Source organism: Dermacentor albipictus, chromosome 2 (genome assembly GCF_038994185.2).
Source record: "Dermacentor albipictus isolate Rhodes 1998 colony chromosome 2, USDA_Dalb.pri_finalv2, whole genome shotgun sequence".
NCBI lineage: Eukaryota > Metazoa > Arthropoda > Arachnida > Ixodida > Ixodidae > Dermacentor > Dermacentor albipictus.
The window spans coordinates 140,673,627-140,693,798 of record NC_091822.1 but is presented as its reverse complement, the minus strand read 5'-3'; the positions used below and the strand labels follow the sequence as shown (position 1 = coordinate 140,693,798).

Here is a 20,172-nt window from a genome sequence, read left to right as displayed (position 1 = left end):
ACCGCTAATGATTATACCTCTAGACCTTGTTCAGTTACCTCCGGTGTACCGCAAGGATCCGTACTGGGGCCCCTGCTTTTTCTCATCTATATTAATGACCTTCCTGACTGTATCTCTAACTCAATCATTAGGCTGTTCGCGGACGACTGCGTCATCTACCACAAAATAACTAACTTTAATGATTCCAGTAAGCTTCAAGATGATCTGGTTAGTGTATCAAATTGGTGTAATAAATGGCAAATGCAGCTTAACACAAATAAATGCAAACATATGCGTGTCTCCTGCCGCTCTACCCCTTCTGATCCGCCCCCCTATTCTATTAATGGTACTGTCCTGTCGGTTGTTAACTCTTATAAGTATCTTGGCCTGCATATTACTAGCAATCTTTCGTGGAACATGCATGTTGAATATATCACTAACAATACTAACCGAACATTAGGTTATCTAAGACGAAACTTTGCATCCGCTCCGACCTCACTAAAGCTTACCATGTTCAAAACGCTCGTCCGTCCAAAATTAGAATATGCGTGTGCCATATGGGACCCTGCTCATTCCAATCTCATTAATTCACTTGAAAGCATTCAGAACCGTGCAGCGCGCTTTATCCTGTCTAATTATTCACGTCATTCTAGCGTAACATCCATGAAACAAACATTAGATCTACCTGACCTTTCACTACGTCGCAAGCATTCTCGCCTTTGTCTTTTTCATAAAATATACTACCTCAATCCTTTCGTGAAAGAAAATCTCTTCACCAGACCCAGTTACATCTCATCTCGCATCGATCATCAATACAAAGTTGAAGTGCCAACTTGCCGCACTAATTTATACCATTCTTCATTCTTACCAAGAACCGCCACTGCATGGAACCGCCTTCCCGCCTCCTTAGTCACCATTTGTGACAGCACCAATTTCAAGCTTGCTGTTCAAAGTGCCTTATAGTTCCTTCATTATTTTTTATTTTCGTTCTGCAAATAATGTACTCCACCACTCCTTTCTGTTGTGCCTGCCGGCCTTGAAAGTATGTACAATAAATAAATAAATATATCTCGGCACTACGATATGTGTCCCGGGTGCAATACTTAAACCGCTCAAAGCGGCTTTTCGGTTCTTTAGTAGGCTTAATGGCGCTCCAATCCAACCGATGGTCGTGCTCGCGTTGACAGTTAACTGCAGCGAAGTCGATTTCAGCTACCAATTCTCCGCCTGCCTATACGTTAATCCAGCTCATGTGTGAATAGTGGTTCTACAGCTTATCTTTACTTTCTTTATTTTTCGCACAACAATGGTGTACGCTGCAAAATATGAGAGAGAAAGTTAAATTCTAGCGACCCTTGGAAGGGGAATTTCGATTTAAGGCCTGAATTTTGTTGAAGTAATTTTCAAAAATTCGGAAGAAAATATGGAAGCATGAAGTTTATAAATTAATAGTTCTCCATCAAGAAAAGGTATTGCGGTTCTGTAAACGGCATCCATTAGATTATCCAAAGCGGACAAATTCGATGTGTAAATTTAAAACGTGAATTTATTACGTTGTGTGCAAGGACTCTGAAAAGGCTGTATTTCTATATTACTAGATTTTTGACATTCATGTGCAACATATCAATTCCGTCCGCTTTAGATGCAATTCACAGAATTGTGATGTCGTTTTTAATTGCCGAGTTAGAGTCGTAAACTTCATAGTTTCCCTTGCTGAACATGTGCCATGTTTGCCCATATTTAGTAAAGAATTGATGACCTAAATAATAGATGCGAAACGAACCGTCACTAGAATTTAAGTTTTTCTTTTAAATGCAACAAACCTCATCAAGTTTGGTGCAGTGGTTGCCAAGAAAAACGAGTTCTCATTTTACGTGTATTTGGATAGGAGCACTCGAGCTAAAGCTTCCTCTTACGAAAGGCGTTGTAGGGATCGCTCCCTGCAACTGCACCTTTGCTCTACAAATTACGCGAGTTTCCGAATGGAACACAAGCAGAAAATCGACGGCTTAACTAAATGTCTCTAAGCGAAGTTATACACCGTTCAGAAGAGTACGTGATTACAGCATTAAACTTCGCTACGAATGGAAGTCATTGTGCGCAAGCTCCAAGGCTCTGTATCATTTCACTCCTTTCTTGCTGGGCCGAGAATGCTACAGCGTGCGCGTAGGAGGAAATATAAAATCGTGACGCGAAGGACAACGAGCTCTTCTGGGAACCAAGTGTTTTCCTCGTCCCAGATTTTTTTGTTTATCGCTGTCTTTAACACCTCATGTATTTTTTTTTTCTTTTTATATTTCCACGCAAGGACCAACAGACTTGCGACATCTCAATAAGGCATGCGTAAGTTCACTGTTCGAGGTGCGTAGGGGGCAAAACACACGGCCGGCACGTCGCACTCCCTCGTACAGAGCGATGTCGCAACAACACCTGTCCGCACGTGACCCGCCAATCTGACAGCGCGACCGCTCCGCCGTGCAAAGTGCCTGCAGCGTTCTGCACCGCTTCGAGCTGGGTACGCTATCTTGCGATTACGTGATGCGATGCAGCGTAGCTGCCGGCCGGGTTGCATACACACTACACACGCAGGCACGGAGTGCGTAGGTTTGAAGATCCAGTGCAGAGGAGGAACTGGCGAGCCAAGAGCAACAGTGGGTGAAGTTGTGTTTGGGTAACAACCCTGCAGGCGCCGCGGTCAACTGTAGACAGCACAGCACTCTTGTTTTTTTCCCCTACCCGCTCTTAGAGACATCGAGTTTATCGGTCCCAGTTTATCACTCAAGGGGCAGTTACAGTTGCAGATACGTTAGTGCTAATCTAACAACCATCCAGTTGAGCAAAGTGCCCGATGGGATGACCTACTTGCCACTATTACACAGCTACCACAACCTCTTCTGCGGCACAATACGAATTGATTTCATGTGCTAAAAGATGTCTTCATACGCGACGCTTCCCTAGTGCGACGTACTTGGCGCTCTTACTAACCACTCTCCTCATCTAGGTTAAGTTCAAGCACTTTATTGTTATTTTTTTATGCATTTGTCCTTTCACTCATCCCCGCCAACGAAACTCGAGAACGAATTTGCTGCTCAAATGTGGGTTCACTCTGCCACTGAGACCACACACGATAATCGAAACGACGTTACGGGCGATCGTTCCCGCATGACCCGTGCAGGAACTACTTGGCAACAAGCGGAACTACACGGTCGCCGCACCGGGTGGCGCATTAATCGCCGCGTGGTCGCACAATCTATAGAAGTCGTGCCCCGGAACCGGTATCAAACGCAGACACATACGGATGACGGAGCAACGGGAGAAGAGGGAGAGAGCGGCCAGCCGGCCTGATGGACAACCTGAGGCGCGCCCGCCAAACAAGACGCTCGCCCCTCCGCCGTTACTTTGCCGCCTCTTGTTCGAGGCGCCGGGGCGAACGACGACCACGATGACGACGGCGAGGACGCGCCTTATCTTTCTGCGAGCCTTGCGGTACTCTCACGGTCAGAGAGGAATAAGTGGCCGATAACGGGGGCGAACGGCCACACGGCTTTGCCGCCCCATCCCCCCCTCCTCCCCCCACTCCCGCACTCTGAGCGGGGAACGCGCGTCCGCGCCAGGAACGACACACGAGACGGCCATACAAGCGTACGGCAGCAAGGAACGACGACGGCTCAATCGACGACGCTGGCGGCGGCAACGGAAACGCGACGCCGCGGCAGGGGCGTCACAAGGCCGCCCCTGCCGGCGCGCGGCTTCAATATGAGCCTCGGCGACGGGGTGCCACTGCGCCGCTCGTGGTGTCAGGGAGGGGAGGGGGGGGGGGGGGGGCACTTTTGGCGAGACGCCGCGGTTGAGGTCACGGAAAGGAAGCCATAGCTATACCATCTCAGCAGAGGTCCTTGGGGAAACACCACCGCCTTTTACACGATTTCCATCGCCTGCGACGCGCTCCCATCTTATCCTAACGCAACGATCATACGGCGAGTGCTTGAGCCCAAATCTGATCGCTTATCGCACAGCAGATACGCAGCACGTCCACGAAAGCTTATCTATATGCGGCGCATTCGTTGGTAATTTGTCCCCGATTGGATAAGTGGACACCGTGCACACCATAAAATATATTCATAAATGAAGAAAAACCGCTTCCCTCCACGTTTTTACTGGGTCGGAAACACCTCGTGTCATATGAACAAGCCTTGGAAATTCTTTAGAGATCACAGATACACTAGCGTAACTGAAATAAAATTTTAGATTCTGCGTGGGAGATGCCACAACTCCGTGAATTTGTATATACGCATCTATTCCTTATACCATCATCATTTATCAGCCCTTTCCCTCCCCGTCCCTTTTCTCCAGTGTAGAGTAGCAGGCCAGAGCCAGTTATAGCTCAGGCCGACCTCTCTGCCTTTCTGTGTATATATATATATATATATATATATATATATATATATATATATATATATATATATATATATATATATATATATATCGTGACTTCGTTTGATTTTAGCATGAAATACATTATAGGAACGTGTGTAGGGGGTGCATTAATTTATAGCCCGCACACCCAACAGCCCTCACAGCGCCTAAAATAAATAAATAAATAAATAATATCAGCGTTACGGAACCCGATGGTCAAATCTCGACAACTTTTGCTCAAGTCGCGCAACAGGCCTCGCAGAATGCACAGTATCAGCCTGTCGAAGCTACAGCTGCTACAGGCTTCGTACTAGCTGTTACAGGCTCTGGCTACACGGGAGATTGAGAGAACGCGCTTGAGCAACAAAGACTCTCCGACAGCATGCCAAGATCCCTGCCGCCGCTTCCGAGGAACAAAAATAGCGTGGCGCTACTATAAAGAAGAAAGCAGGAAAGAAATAAGAGAACGAGAGGTGAAACGACATACGGAACCCCGTACAGGTCTAAAAACAAGACTGCATGCCCGGCCGCATCTGTTTACACAAATTACTCTCGAGTGCACGGGAATGATTCATGCACCCGAAAGACGTACCGTTTCAGACAAGACTCCACAAAATCAAGACGACGTACGCAATCAATGTTATAGAAACGTTGCCGTGACAACGACGTAGACAACGAAAGAACGGCACACACATGGTGATAGCAACACGTGTTGGCCCGCCACAGCGTGTACGAACACGTTGACTTCCGAAGAGGTGGCGGAGCTACTCAAGTAGTACTTTTGACATTCGGAAGCTGTGGATGGTGAGAATCACTGCCCATTTGCCTCTTCGGTACCTTGAATCATATAAAATGGAATACAGGCCTCGCTGCAGGGAAACGTAGTCAACCTGTTCGCGCATGTTCCGGACAGGAAACTTTTAGACCCAAGACAATGTGTGTTGCCGCGCAAGTTTCTAAAAACCAACTAGACGACGCCGAGTTGCTACGGGTATTCGAGGCAAAACGCCAAAAGCGAGGCGAAATGTCAAACGTAGATCAGTGCAGGCTGGAATAGCAAGCGATTCTGAAGACCCTGGGACGTCGAATATATGTGTTTCCGCGAGCGAGCAAAAAAAAATAATAATAATAAAGGAATAAAAAGAAGTGTGTGCGCTCGAGCACGCGGTAAGCCGACCGAGCAAGCAGCAACGCCGGCGCGCTTCGCTGCCGTTTGAGATTTCGCGCGGGAGTGTGTGCGTGTGTCAACGAAGTCACGACTGGACTCGCCCGAACAGGTGGCGGCCCCCCGGCACGTCGTAAATAAAACACGGCCCTCGAACAGCAGCGCATAAACGAACGGAGCCGCCGCGGCTCCAGAATCTCGGCTTTGGCCCTCGCCGCTGCAGGCGTCTCTCGCCTGTGCTCGATCGCGTCTGTCACTCCGCTTGTTCGAACCTGTTGCCGCCGTGAGCCACGGCGTCACTCGGCAAGGTCGCGCAGTCCGCAATTTCCTTCCGGGTCCGTGTGGAAGGAAGGTCGACACAGACGTATCTACATGCGTTTCCGCATCGTTGAGCGGTCGGAGAGCGCGCCCAGCACGTACTACGTGTACTCCAGTGCGGTCGCCATGTCTCCTCCCTCCGAGCTTTAAGCAGGGGTGCTAGGGACCCTGCTTTAAGTAGCGCCCAATCATTACCGCTCTCGTTGCTGGTGCTGCTGTTCTTACATTTATTATTTTGTTTATCCTCAAGCAACTATCGGCTACAGTAATGGCTAGCGAGTAATGTTCGTTATGGAATATGTTGCTGGTAATCTCCTCCCTCACGTTGTTCAATCCCCGATCGACATGGTCTACTACGAACTACTCGACACCACAATGACGCCAGATTTAAGCACACAGCCCGCGTTGGCTCCGTGGCAACGGCGCTTTACCGTCGATCACGAAGTTGCGGGTTGGGATCTCGGCCGCATTGAGAGAGGGGCAGGAATGCAACAACGCTCGTTGCGCTTTGACCTAGGTGCACGTTAAACATCCACATGTGGTCAAAATTGATACGGAGCCTTGCGCTACGGCGCCCTTCAAAGCCCAGGTGTTGCTCTGGGACGTTAAACCATAAGATCTGGTTTGGATATACTCAGTCTCCCAGCGCTGCGGTGTCCCCGATGGGACGCATAAAAGTGACGTAGCACCTTTTGCCGTCCAAGTCATCTAATGGCAGTACCTCTGCGGTTAAATGTATGTAAAACTACAGGTTTTTCTTACTTCATTCTTTAGATAGAGGGTGTCCGTTTTAATAGCAGATATACTTTATTGTTTACTAATACTGCTGTTAACATTGCTGTGCACTTAATTTCGGCAGCAAGCTCCACGTTCTACATGTCAACGACCGTTTATAGCTCAATTAAAGCCTCCCTGGCGATCCCTCCGGCAACGAGCTGCGTCACCCACCCACCCCTGCCCCACTGAAATCCATGCATCACTCACGCTCCCATTTCCGGCTCTTCATATTTCGCCTTTTTTATCTACCCATCAATCTCGTGCGGCGCACTTCTCTCGCGAGCTCACAGCAAAACCACTTCCCTTCACAGCGGTCAGCCCCCTAACACCCCCCCCCCCCCCCCTAAGCAACTCGTTCTCCAAAACGACCATGCAACTCGACGCAAATACCGATCCACCACATTCGCGCGCGCACACCCCCTCGCGTTTCTCTCGCCAAGGTTACAGCTGCTAAGCTTATGACAGTGCGGCGCACAAAGGACGAGGTGCAAAGCGCGGCCGATCGTGAAATCAGAACGAAAACGAGAGAAGCGGCTTGGCGGCCCTGCTTCCGCCGAGTTCGCACCTGCGGTTCACGAACGCTCCCCGATATCCAGGCATGCAAATAAATGTTCTCGGAGCTGTGCCGCGGAAATGCGCTCGGCAGGTGTGAAACTGGTGTACTCGAGGACGAAGTCATCTTTAGGGTTGGTCGACAGCGCCTCAGGTCGGCAATCGTTCCTAGTTTACACGTACGTCTGTAACAACTAATGCGTGACCTTGACAAGCCAATAGGCGACAGAGCAACGTACAGTAGGGTCCAGTGTAAAAGTGCATAAACAGCTAACTGGCACACACAAGAAAAGAAGCAACAAGAAAGCTCAATTAATGTTTTTTAAATTTTATTTAAGCAAGATGTAGCTGATATGGTACGAAAGGCAAGGACCTATGCAAAAAACAGAATTAAAGAAAATTTTCGGCTGTAGCTGAGCTCTAAACGTTGAATTTTGGCTGTAGAACATGACGGAAAACTAATTGCGCGTTCCCTTTATAAGAGTACCATACTGTGTGCGCGAAATCACATAGCAGAGCTGCTCCGCAAACAAACGAACGAACACCTAATGGCAGGCTGTTCGCTGGGCTTACTGTTACATTTATCTCCTTCCACGGTATGCTGTTTCCCCCTTATCTGCGTGTAGGTTGGCCTGACTGGCGAGACCATAGTTAACATCGCCGCATTTCCTCTTCTTTCTTTCTTCCTTTCTTTCTTTCTTCATGCTATATGCATAAGGAAATGTCGCCTAAAATTGGCAGTGACCTATCGCTCAACATAGCAACCATGCAAATGCTGCACTTACGACATAATGCATGCGAAAGTGTGATGTCAGTAATACATGGAATGCGTGTTAAAAGAACAAGCAATATTGTAAAAAAAAAGATAAAGCAAGCACGAAATAAGACACGCCGGCAGCAGCCATGCGAACACGGTTTCGACAGGAAGGCGACAGATCACGACGACTAGATTTCCGGCAATAACTTTCGTTTCACGCGTAAACGCAGCAAAGGAAAAAAGAGCGGTCATTCAGCTACCGGCTATTGCTGCGACTTCATGCACACCGGGTCGTTTCCTAACGCCGACGCGACGATCGGCACATAAACGAGTGCCCATACCAACCAGCACCATGAATAGGTCTACCTACCACTACTACTACTACTACTATTACTTCTATGTGAGTCAGCGCAAGTGCTTCTGAAAATTATTTATGAATCTGAGTGTGTCACATACCAAACAGTCAGTGACTGCATGGGATTAACAAAAGCCCAACGTTTCGGCCAAGGACAAGTCGTTGCAAGGACAAGTCACAACACACTTGAGAATGACAAATGTACCCTCGCCGAAACGTCGGCTCCAGACTGCAGCCTCTCCCTTGTCCACCCACTCTTGTTTAAATCGTCTCCACCGACCTATGACGTGACGCCATTTCAGTGACAGAGTATTTTTTGGAGACTGCTGCGATTCTATCACCTTGACGCTCGTGTGTTCCTGCATCCGGTGCGTCTCAAGGATGCATGGCGTTATTCAACGACCCGTGGCGCTATTCAAGGACGCATGGCGTTAATGTTAACAATGCCGTCGATCCTAAAGGTAAAGTACAGGTTTTTCGTTGCACACTATGAACACGGATAGGCGTAGTGCAGTAACACTACTAACTAGTGGCCAACGCCAGTAAGGAACAGCGTCGGCGGGGGCTAGCGGCCAGCGAAATAACAGTTATGTGGTGAACATTTCGTTGCCTCGAAGTCCGAAGTTAGTCATACTTAGTTCCGCTTGCCCTAGGGTACGTAGCTCCTTGTTTGATATCTCCGACCACAGAAGTTTGACGATAGACAGACTGGAACCGTGATAAGGTCACCCCCATTATAACGCCTGAAAATTTGAGAGCCAATATAACAAACACGTGGTGTAAAACATCAGATGGCAAAACCTTAAAATCGTGATAATAATGATATCCCCGCTATCTATACGGCTGTTTAAGACACCTCTCCATTGCGCCTACTACGGCAGACTCCCCCTTACACTTTGTAGATGTTATTCTTGAACTCGACCACATGTTCAGCCTGAGGTGGCAACCCGACTCGGCTGGTGGTGCTACCGTGGGCGTGGGTCAGTTTTGCATTAGTCTCTCTCGACGAGAAAGCTTAAAAGTGAACAGTTCCTTGCAGTGGCCAAGTGAGGGCTTTGAGTGCGCATTCACCATGGGTCAGTTTTTTTTTCTAGGCGCCCAGAACTTCAATGAAATATGATGAAATCAGGCGCACTGCTATGCTTGGGTCTTGAATATCCTAAGTACTTACTCCATCTAAGGTCACAAACACAGTGAAGTCTGCAGACAGAAAGAAAATAAATAATCTGCTCCTGCATATCTAGGGCACACTTTTGCTCTTTTAGCTATTTTGGGGAGGTTTCTTTCTGAACTTGTAACGTTGTCTATATTGATCGTTCTGTTGTTATATGAAAAGAATTTGCCATCGGCACTTTACGGTGACTAAGACCCTTGCTTTTACTTTCACTTCAATTTTCATTAACTCAATGTGAATTCGATGCAAATTGAATTCCAAAAATCTGGAGACACTTTCAAAGCGCTTATATGTCGCTATACAACAACCCACGCTTTTATAAGACTTGCCGTGGAGGTTTGTTGACGAATGAGTTGATCAAAGAGAGTAAAAAGAATGAGAGGGAAAGATAGAAGAAAAGAAGAACGTTCTATCTTTAAGGAACTAAAAAAAAGATGATGGTATTCCCGCTTTCAAGCGATTGTAAACAAGGAACTGTTTTCAGCGCCCATAACGCGCCGACGGACAATAACCCTTTACCATACACAAGCAGCTACAACAGCGCCGAGAAAAAAATGCCTGCCAAGTTAGCAACGTTTCGAGCTGTTCACAATGCATACGGTAGACACACGTTTCCACACAATAGAACATGCATAAAGAATAGCCTTTGGTTTTTGTTTAGCTTTTTTTAATGCCATAAAAAGAGTACGAATTTTGGAGCGCAATAAAACACGACGATAAATTTAGTTTAACAACTCGCCGCACGTGAAACTCTCGTTCAAAAACTACGCTTAACGGTTACTTGCGTTTTTATATTGATCGCCTGTACACGCACAACCGCCGGGTGGGATACACGAATTTGTTTTTCGCATCTTGCACATCTGTTCTGATTACTTTTGTATCTGCATTGAACAGATGGTATACACGCCACTACAATCACATTAAAAAGAAAAAAGAAACATAACTTACCAACGAGCTACTATACTAATTAACGGCAATTTATAAGGACCGAAGCCAAGGACCGTCAAGCGTTTAAGTAGGTCAACTGACGAGACCTGCAACGGCTACAAAAAAAGAAATGTGCTACAAAAACTTTACGAAGCAAACACGTCGGGCACGCCGATTTCTGAGCGCACGGTCAACAAACCAAGCAAATAGAGCATGGGGTTGCCATCGAGCTCGAAAAAGCCGTATTGACTCGTAAGCAAGTTCTAGGAAGTGGAGGTAATGAGCAGGCCAGTGAATAAATACGTGTTGAACTGCGATTTCCAAACATGTATTCTCACGCGTTCCATTCGTACTTTCCTTTTAAAACGTCAACCTAACAACGCACATTTACTGAGTTCCCTTCTTTTTTTCCTTTTGTGTTTCACGTGCCACCATGTACCTCGTCAAATGCCACGAAACATGCCTCGCTCGCGCAACGAGAGACCGCGCCGACACCGAAACGTTTCTCCATACCTGAAATCTGAGCTCTTACACTGTTCTGTGAGACTGCGCAGAAGTCAATTCGATGTGCCAGTGCCCAATCACAAAGCTCCGGGGGCAGTGACGCACATACCGAGGAACAAAACTCAGCTGCCGGCATATCGCTCAAAATTAAGCCAGAGCCCCTCCAACTCAGCGACGCGCAAATGACGCACGCTTGGATGCAGCCCAATCGCGCCCAATAAAAACTACTCCACAACCGCACGTATTCAGACTGATAGTACCTTCTCCCTCCCTCTACCCTGTTTTCTTCCCTTACGCCCCTTCCCTTGTGTAGGGTAGCAAACCGGGCGTGCATCTGGTTGACCTCTCCACCTTTCCCTCCTTCTTTTCCTCCTCCTCCTCCTACTCGACGGACCCAGTTCGGCGATCACGATCGTCAGCGCGGAATCTCGGCGGAAGCGACCTTCTAAATTTCCACGGAGAGCAAGCAGCACGGGCTCGCTCTATGCGCGGGATACGGAAGCCCTCTTCTTTTTTTTTTCGCAAATGGGATGTCGACGTGCCGCGAAACCCACGCTTGCGCCGCGATGACAACAGTTCCCTGCTTCGGAAATTATTCAGACACGCGTGTCAACAAGGAGTGCGAGGGGAATTGAAACAGAATGACTGCCACCCGACAACACGTTGGCCCGGCAATAAAACAAACCTGTCGTGCTCCTCTGACCGCGCGCGCGCCCGCACGGTGTCTCAAAACGCAGCCGAAACCTGTCGCATGTTTCCACCCCCTCCCCTTTCTCAAAGAGGGACCCCTTTTTCCTTGCTGACAACTCCCTCCCCCACTTCGCCCTTTCCTTGTCGCAACCGAAGCTCGCCGAGCTTCCGTCCTCGCTGGCTCGGCCACGAGGAGACGAGCGGGAAACGCGAGAAATCACTTAGCCTAATTGAAGCCGAGAGCCGCGAGTGTCGCCCAGCTGACCGAGAGAGTCCGCGCAACGGCGGCTGCGAGACCCCGGAACGACAGTGCGACACGTTTCCTCCACCTCCCCCCCCCCACCCCCAGCCCGCTCCCCCCCGTGCAATACGGCCTCTGCAGAGTTGTTAAAAATGCGGCCAGGGATGGCGCTTAACGAGCTTCGCTCGCGCGCGCGTCCATCGTTTGCGCCATCAGGAGGAGAACCTACCTCATCTCGGACGAGGCGGGGGGTCTCCAATCCTCTCCGCACCCAGGCGCCTCACTCTTTTTTCCCGCTCTCCCAACCACCCTTCCACTCTTCATCTGCTTACCTCGTAAGCATTGCTCGATGCTGCACATTCCCCCTCTACCGCCACCTCGGCGACATTTTTCAGCGCTTCCGCGCCCTGTAATTTCATTACGCGCGACGCGACCAGGAAAGCGAGGTGGTTACGTCGTGAAATAAAACGGAGAGAAGCGCAGAAAAGAAGCAAAAACCGCCAGGGTAGAGGCGCGGTGGTGGCTCCGGCAGAAGAGATGAAATCGAGATCAGCGAGCAAGATAACCGGTTAACTCGTGGCGACCTTCCATTATCATGGCGGATGCTCGAGTTATTTACGTTAGGGATGCATTTGTTCTTCGCTGAGGGGGACTCGACAAACATGCATACACGCAGTTTCAGCACTACCATAAGCCACTGGATGCTGGTGGTAATAATAATAATAATAATAATAATAATAATAATAATAATAATAATAGCAAAAAGGCGCGGTGGCTGAGCGAGCCAGGCAGAGGGACAGTTTTTCTTTCTGTCTTTTTTTTTTCGAGTGGAGGGTAAAATCGCAACGCCCAGCGCCACCAGACAGTGAAGTGGACGAACAAGCTTATCGCGGCAAAAGCAAACATCAGTCCGAGAGAGAGAGGGATCGGGCACGCAGAGTGCTGGCCGGCCTCGGAGAGCATCGAGCGCAATGCGGTTGCCAGTGTTGTATGCGTTGCTCGAGGCAATCGACGACGAACGACAATGGCGACGAACAGCGCAGAGCTCGTAATGAGGGAAACGTCAGAACAACGAACAAAGAGAGAGAGAGAGTAATTGAAGGGAAAGAAGGATGCGTGTCGCGAAAACGATGCGCGCTTTCTGTGGACCCAGCGGAGTAATTATATATATATATACCAGGTGTAATGGAACGCGCCCGGTTGCAAACGAGAAAAAGCGAGGGGAGCAGATATGACGCTTTGCTGTGTCCGAACCTCAAAACAAAAAGAAAGAAAGAAAGGAAGAAAACGAAAAGCTCCTCTGAGTCAACTTAAGTAACCACCTCGACACTTCGTCCTTCCTACGGTTCATGGCGAATGACGAGACCGGATGTCTAGCCGCTAAAGCATGCTGTTTGAGGTGCCTATAGATAGGCTCCAAATATAGTCTTTTAGGGATGTGCAGGCTCAATCAATAAAACCTTCAGCTCTGCATCTGGAGATGCCGAAGATAAATTATGCGTTTCTCTAAGCAACACTGAACACTAAAAACCTGTTTGGTTAAATTCATTTTTAATTTCTCCTATAAGAACGGAATGAGAAGAGTTCCGTAGTTTACAATGTTTGTTTCAAATTTTGTGCGATTACGCGCGCCATGATATAATGTTGCGGAGGCACCGACAAACAAGCAGCGTCTCGGGATTTCCGAGTTTCAAGCCGCTTTTTTTTTTCGCTTAGGTCATTGGTTTGTGTACAGGAAAGAAACGCTCAACATCAACCAAAGTTGCGGCACATATCTGCACTTCGGAACCCTCGATAACGCAATGCCATCTGGTATTGCAGAATGTTCGTCGGTCAGAACCTTCAGCAGTTCTTTCACTACCGATACAAAGGGGTCTTGTCAGAAACAGACTGAAGTTTCTAACTAACGCCATCAAGAACAGGTCCATTGGGGGTTAGGGGTCGACCTTTCCTCGTGGCCCAAAATTACGCCCCACATTTCGGGATAGACTTACGGCCGAGCATTTTAGTTTGTCGATAATGTCGCCTAAAGACGTGAAGTGAGCGCAGAAGTGCGGTGCGTCCCCTTCGTGTGTATGGTCGTCTAGCGCAGTCTGAGCCCTTCTAACAGCAACGCCCTTGACTGCGGCAAACCGGATTCATACATTTGGCTCAAAATTCAAAGGGCAACTCGATGATTTCAAGGATGCCTATGGCTCAAATTAAAGGGGGAAACAAACCTTCATCCTACTCATATAGTTGCGATTAGGGAAATCTCCCTTCTTCTTGGCTGCAATTTCTCGCATCTAAGCAGCTGCTGAATTGGACACACGCTTCAGGCTCTTTACGTGGTGTTGACGTTCCCATTGTAACGACGTCAATCGCCTTCTGGCATGGCGGTTAGTAGTGTCCGGCTTCGGCCAAATATAATCGTCGTGTTCAAGCCAAATGGCTGAATCCTGTTTCTGCCAGGTATTTCTAAAGGATACGGTTTAAAAAAATGGAGCCACGACGGCTGCGGTGTGAACCAACTTAGCAAAACAACAAAATGGTGGCACGGCTTGGTCGTTTGATCTGGCTTTGTCTAGCTCCACGATGGCAACGTCGTGGAGCTAGACAAGCCTGTCATTGGAGGCTGTGGTTCAAGCCACATCGCATTCATTTAGCCACACTTCCAGAAGAAAATATCTAGACTCGTTTCCCGATAGACTTTGTCCACGGCAGCCGATAACTGTCCCTATGCGCAGTTCGTTACTTTCAATGTTCAACAGTCTCCCCCCGCCCCCAGTTTTCAAGGTGTTCTAACAGTACATTTATTTTCGAGTTCTAAGGACCCCCGAAATCTTATTCCACGTTCAAGGGTTTTCAAGGAGGTGTACGAACCCTGGCTGCAAAGCCATTAATTACGGCATTTGCACCGGTAAGGGGTTGTGGTAATTATCGGCTGTCTTCAGTCAAGTCCACCAGCGGATGATAATACCATAATTAAAATAAGGCTAAAAAATAAGGAATAAGCCACTTCGAGGCTCTGAAAATCTAATATAGGCTTCAACATGGAAATATGCATTTGTGCGTGCAATAAAAGTGCCACTAAAATGCTTCTAGGCCTATAGTTCACGCTTATGTTTTAATTAGGTACGATAAGGTCGTAAAAAAAGCATTTTGCTGAAAGTTCTTGTGTTACTAATGGTATTAAACTTCAATCATCGCACGTGATACACCATCCGCTGCGCCCTAAAGCTAAACTCACTTAAACAATAAGGTATGTCAGGCAGCAGCTGTAATGAAGTTGCATAAGCGCTATAATGCGGCCTGTCACCTATCAACTGTTCGCTTCAGTTCTACTACTTGCGTAACCTCGCCAATTTCCTTATACAACTGTTCATATTCATGCGTTACTTCGGAGCGAAATAAAATGCCCAGAGTCTGTTGGGATTCTCTTTTATTTCATTTTTAAGGGGGGAGGGCGATGTCACGTGTTAGCAAGGCATTGCGCGCGCTTCTTCCAACTTCAGGTTCTGACGCACACGCAAATCGATATCAAGAATGAAAGAAATTAAAGGCTTCCACTGCACGTGACTCGCATGGCGCGTCAATAACTAGGAACGCTTCAGACAATACAAGGTCAATGGATGAAGACACAACGTCGTAGCAGGAAGACGGCGTCTTCTCCGAGCATCTGTGAGAAAGCAACGCTCCTTTCTATGAAACGTTTAAGCACGACTTTCGGCGAGCGATGAATTCCAGCAGGATCTTAGGACGCACCCGTCCAGTGACAAATAGTTGGGTGGATGCGAAACGACTGCACTGGCACCGCATAGTTAGGCATGAATGAGCCGGAGATCAACTGCGTGTCAGCCTCGAAAATACAGTGCGGGAAAAGCAATTGCGTCTGCCAGTTTCACAACGTGACTGCTAAGAAAGCGCGACACAGGCGCTGTGACATGCGTCAGGCCTTCGACACGCGATTAAGGGACAGAGAGAAAGGGAGACCGCGCGATGACAGGGCGACCCGTACGGTTAACATTTTCGAGAAAGCATTAGCGTTGAATTTCATTCAACTACTTCAATCGAACAGCTGCAGGAGTCCGCGAATACGAGTACACTGCTGGATACGTCATCAAGAGACACAGAAAAGTCGTCGTGCACCGGTCGCTACCATGTGCACAGTAACTGCACATGCTTGCTGAAACGAGGCACCGAAGTCGTACTTACCGCAAGTGAAAATCGTATGGTAGAAGAAAAAAAGTGCAATAATGTACAGAACACTACGCTCCCGCGTGTTCCGGGCAATCCCCCATGCACAAGTTGACCGACAGCTATCTCTTCTGCTCTGACTAGCTGTCAGGAGGGGAAGAGAAAAAAGAAAGTGCAAGAACGAACAGAGCTAACGTGCATGCATCTTGCTCAGGGACGCGCCGCCGCAGAGTAACTCACGCGGAATGAAGAAAACTGAACAGCGCGCGCAAAGAAAAAGAGTTGCGAAGGAATATGAAAAGCAATGAAAACACGAAGCAAACTCGCATCTGTCCTACATTTCCATCAACACACGAGCCGGCCTCCCAAGAAAATGCACGCTGCCTTTCATATATAGAGGTCACTGGTCCCCTACACGACAGCACGGGAAAAAAAATATATATACGGCCAAAAAATACCTCAAGCATAGGCATTTCACCGCAGCACATTTCTTCCAGTTACATCTTATGCGCTGCTATCTGTATACGATCGAAAATTAGTCGCTTAAACGGTTTTGGAAAACGCAAACAACTGCAGCATTTGCAGCCGCGGTCGGCGTGCACTACACCTCGCGGTTTATCCATTCAATCACACATGCGATTCCCATTTTCATATTCCTTCGGTAAATGAATAGGTGGCGCGCAATCCCAAATCGCGGTTGTAATTATAATTTAGGCTTTAGTGGAAAGCCTGAACGCGCGTGCATTCTTGGCGTTCGACGTATCGGTCGGGAGCGGCAAAATTAGTCACACTTGCGCAATATTATTTGCGCACGAGTTTTTCCTCTTTCAAGCGCGTAAGAAACACAGATGCTGCTGACGCCACACAAAAGGACAAACGGCGCACGAACGGCTGGCACGGATAATTCTTCACAAATAATATCACGGACGGCTTAATCCGGTGCGGGCGATGATTGGCGAGGAACGTAGCGCTATACCGATCCGCCGGCGACAGCGCGCTCCGCCAGCGGCGCTTGCCCTGCGAAGCATGAAAAAAAAATCACGGCCGTACCCAAAGCACTAGTGAGAGTCTCAAGCTGCACAGGCGGCTTGCATTGCAATCGGCGGCGATTACCCGGAATGATCGGCCGCTCTCGGGGTTAGGCCTAAGCGGACAGAAGCCACCGACCCTCGCGGACGTGAGCCGAACGGGTCCCCGTGTAACGCGCCGCGTCGGGATGCATCGATTTCGGGCGGGCCCGGCGAGCGAGGCCGAGGCCGGCGGCCCCTTCCGCAACGGCTGCCCAACTCCCGAGGCCCGAGCCCCGGCGGTTGACGGGTGATCATGACAAGCCCGCGCGGAGAGACGCGAGAGGTTAGGCCTACTTACCTCCAAATCCTCGTACGTCCTGAAGCTGAGAATGGCAAAGCCGTCGATGACATCCTCCTCAAAGATGGGCTCCTTATTCCTTTTCTTGCGGTTCGGAGGCCTCGGGGGCTTTGACGAGCGGCCGGGCGACTCGTCGCCCTCGTCGGCACTCTGGCCGCCGCGCATCGCCTGCTTTTGCATCCGGGCGGCCCTTTCGCGGCGCCGACAGCGGGAGCCCCGCACTTTGGCTTCGCCTTCCATGGCGACAGACAACGCGGCGGCGGCCGCGGCGGCCGAATCAACCGCCGCGCCTCCGGGAGCAGCACATCGCCAGGCACATCCACACGGCGGTTAATCCGAGCACGGGAGGGAAAACACACTAGATCCTGGCACAGGGTCGACGACAATCCAACGATCACCGTCCGACGTTCGACTGGAGACGCTTTTCTTTTTTGAAACCGGTAAAAACGCCGTCCGAGCACTCGACACGAAACCCCAATTGTTCGCTTCAAATGGCGGAGGGAGATGGACAGACCTCGCACGGGGCCGCAGCGCGCCGCGGCTCTCCTTCGGAAGGAAGTGCCTCCGCGAGCCGGCTCGAGAAAATAGTGCGCCCGCGCGCGCGGCGCACGCACGCTCTCCTCTCTCCTCTGCTGCCTGCCGTGCTCCCCTCGCGACGGAATGCGCGCCTCCGCCACCGCCACCGTGCAGCGCGCGAGTTCTTCGCCGTTGTTGCTTCTGCTGCCGGTGCCAGCAGCCACGGGCGCGCTGCCGCTGCTGCGGCCGTAGCAGCGATGGAGGGGAGAGGACTCCTCCCGATACAATTAGGAGAGCGGCTCATTTGCGCGCGCGATCAATGCGAGACGCGCAACACGAGACCTAAATCACGCTCCTCGGCCCGCCGCCGCTCCTTGGATCGTAGCAGACGAAAAATGTGCAACCGCATGCGGTAAGTCACGTGCACCTCCTTTCGCTTTGCCAACTTCGTTCGAAACGAGAGTTTCGTATTGTTGTGTATTTACTTTAGCAACGCTGGTGACATTTTTTAGTTCGTAAAAATGGCATTTTTTCTCGATAGCTCGCTTCGAGTTTTTTCTTGTTTGATATTTTCGCAACATTGATGTTTTTGTTATAAGAAGCCGATAGATTATTTCCGCCAATTTTCCTATTGCTTCATTTGTTATTATTTCTATCTGTGCCTGTAGAGCGAAATAATTAATATAACTCGTTATGTATATGTTATGAGCTGACTAGCTGGCAATGTGACGTATTCGGACTTAGGTAAGAATTCGCACTTTGCTAGCTTACACCGTAGTCCACTTCAGAATCAGTGCCACAGAAAAACAATATTATGCGAGCATTTAGCCTTCTAGTCCTTTTACCATTGATAGCACAGCACCAGGCTTGTTAGGGAGTTTCATAATAGCATGCAGTTAGGTAAGTGACAAATTTCGACTAATTAATCTATAAGTATTTTCATGAGAAAGTATATTACATTTACTTACGATCTTGCAATTCGTAATAGACAAAAATGACCACGGTTAGATTCACTCGTGCAATTTTTATATCTGCGCCAATGTAATCAATAACTACGTTAATAAGTGTGGCGCTGTTTGCCTGGCTAGCTAGCTGCACACTGTAATTTGCCGTTCAAAGTTAATTACGAACGAAAAGAAAGGGTGGGGGGTGGATACTGAAGGGGACCGATTTTCGTTAGTCGCAACCATATAAAACCAACAGATAACGAAGCCATTGAAAGCATAGAGGGAATTTATGTGTTGTTTTAATTGACGTTTCGAAATAATGAGGTAAAGTGAAATTAAAGTTGACGACAAAACTATTTGCTACCGGGAGGAGCCGAACAGCCACTCGAGTAAACCGACTGAAGAGGTGGAATGGGCTATTGCACAATTCTGTAAGTCGCCCCGCCCTGCAAGGCCTTTCTAACCATGAACATTCGAGCGCAGCCGACGTTATCACTAGCCCGACGGTATCGCAATGGTAGGCGAGGTGGAAAATAGACCGCCTGTTCACTATGGCGTACTTCGAATCGCGTCTTCTTTCTTTCCGTCTTTCTTTTCGGGTACTCGTTCCGAACTTTGGTTTTGTCATAGGCAACCAAAATCTACCGCGTCGCAGTCTTTCAAATGGAAGTCGCTCTGTTTCATTTGTGATGACCTGGACGACGAACGTTTACGTGCGTGTACCTTCGTGCGTAGTGCCAGGTTCTCTCCTTCACCTAATCTTTCAAACCCCCTTCCCCAGCGCGAAGTTTCGGTAATTTTATCTCATCGCAGCTCTCTCTTCTCTCTGTTCCTCTATAAGATGTCCTCTAACCCTCTGACTACCCTCCTCCGACGTCTCCGCAGTTATGTCCACGCTACCGCGGCCCTCAAGACAGACCGCGATGCTAACCCTGTCTGTGAAGTCGACCCCTTGTTACGACCGTGTCGCCCACACCACGGCGGTATTTGTGGTGAATCAGGCCCGCTTGCTGTGAATATGTGGCGTGAGCCAGTCGTCTTGCGTGCCAACAATATTGAACAATGTTCAACAACGCGAAGGGCTTAAGTCGCCCTGGCGTTTCAAGAAAGCGAGGATGGGACCTGCAGCTGCCGCGGATGTTGAGGTCGCACACAACGCGCACCACTACAGCATTCCGAGAATGTTGGCACCTTGTTGCTGCCAGTCGAGTGCTCGTCACTTCCGGCTGCTCTGGCCCCGACCGTTTACAGGGGGAGTTCTCACGCATGTCGATGCCAAAACAGCGCTTGTGCGTGTGAAGGCTTCCTAC

General features: G+C 49.0%; 1 protein-coding gene and 1 long non-coding RNA gene across 6 annotated transcripts in view; one reads left to right on the top strand and one right to left on the bottom strand.

Moving 5' to 3' along the window:
- LOC139056115 (autism susceptibility gene 2 protein-like) overlaps positions 1 to 17,896 on the bottom strand; it is a 444,462-nt gene extending 426,566 nt beyond the window's left edge. For all 3 annotated transcript variants that reach the window (XM_070534006.1, XM_070534008.1, XM_070534007.1), the window contains exon 1: positions 17,400 to 17,896. In XM_070534006.1, coding sequence (XP_070390107.1) covers positions 17,400 to 17,639 — 240 coding nt within the window. In that variant the 5' untranslated portion in view covers positions 17,640 to 17,896. The remainder of the gene's footprint in view (positions 1 to 17,399) is intronic.
- A 137-nt stretch (positions 17,897 to 18,033) lies between these two features.
- Positions 18,034 to 20,172, top strand: part of LOC139056117 (uncharacterized) — a 46,870-nt gene continuing 44,731 nt past the window's right edge. Inside the window, exon 1 of one of the 3 annotated variants that reach the window (XR_011512170.1) lies at positions 18,034 to 18,327. This is a non-coding gene — a long non-coding RNA (uncharacterized lncRNA). The remainder of the gene's footprint in view (positions 18,328 to 20,172) is intronic. The other 2 variants (XR_011512169.1, XR_011512168.1) reach the window with 2 other exon arrangements.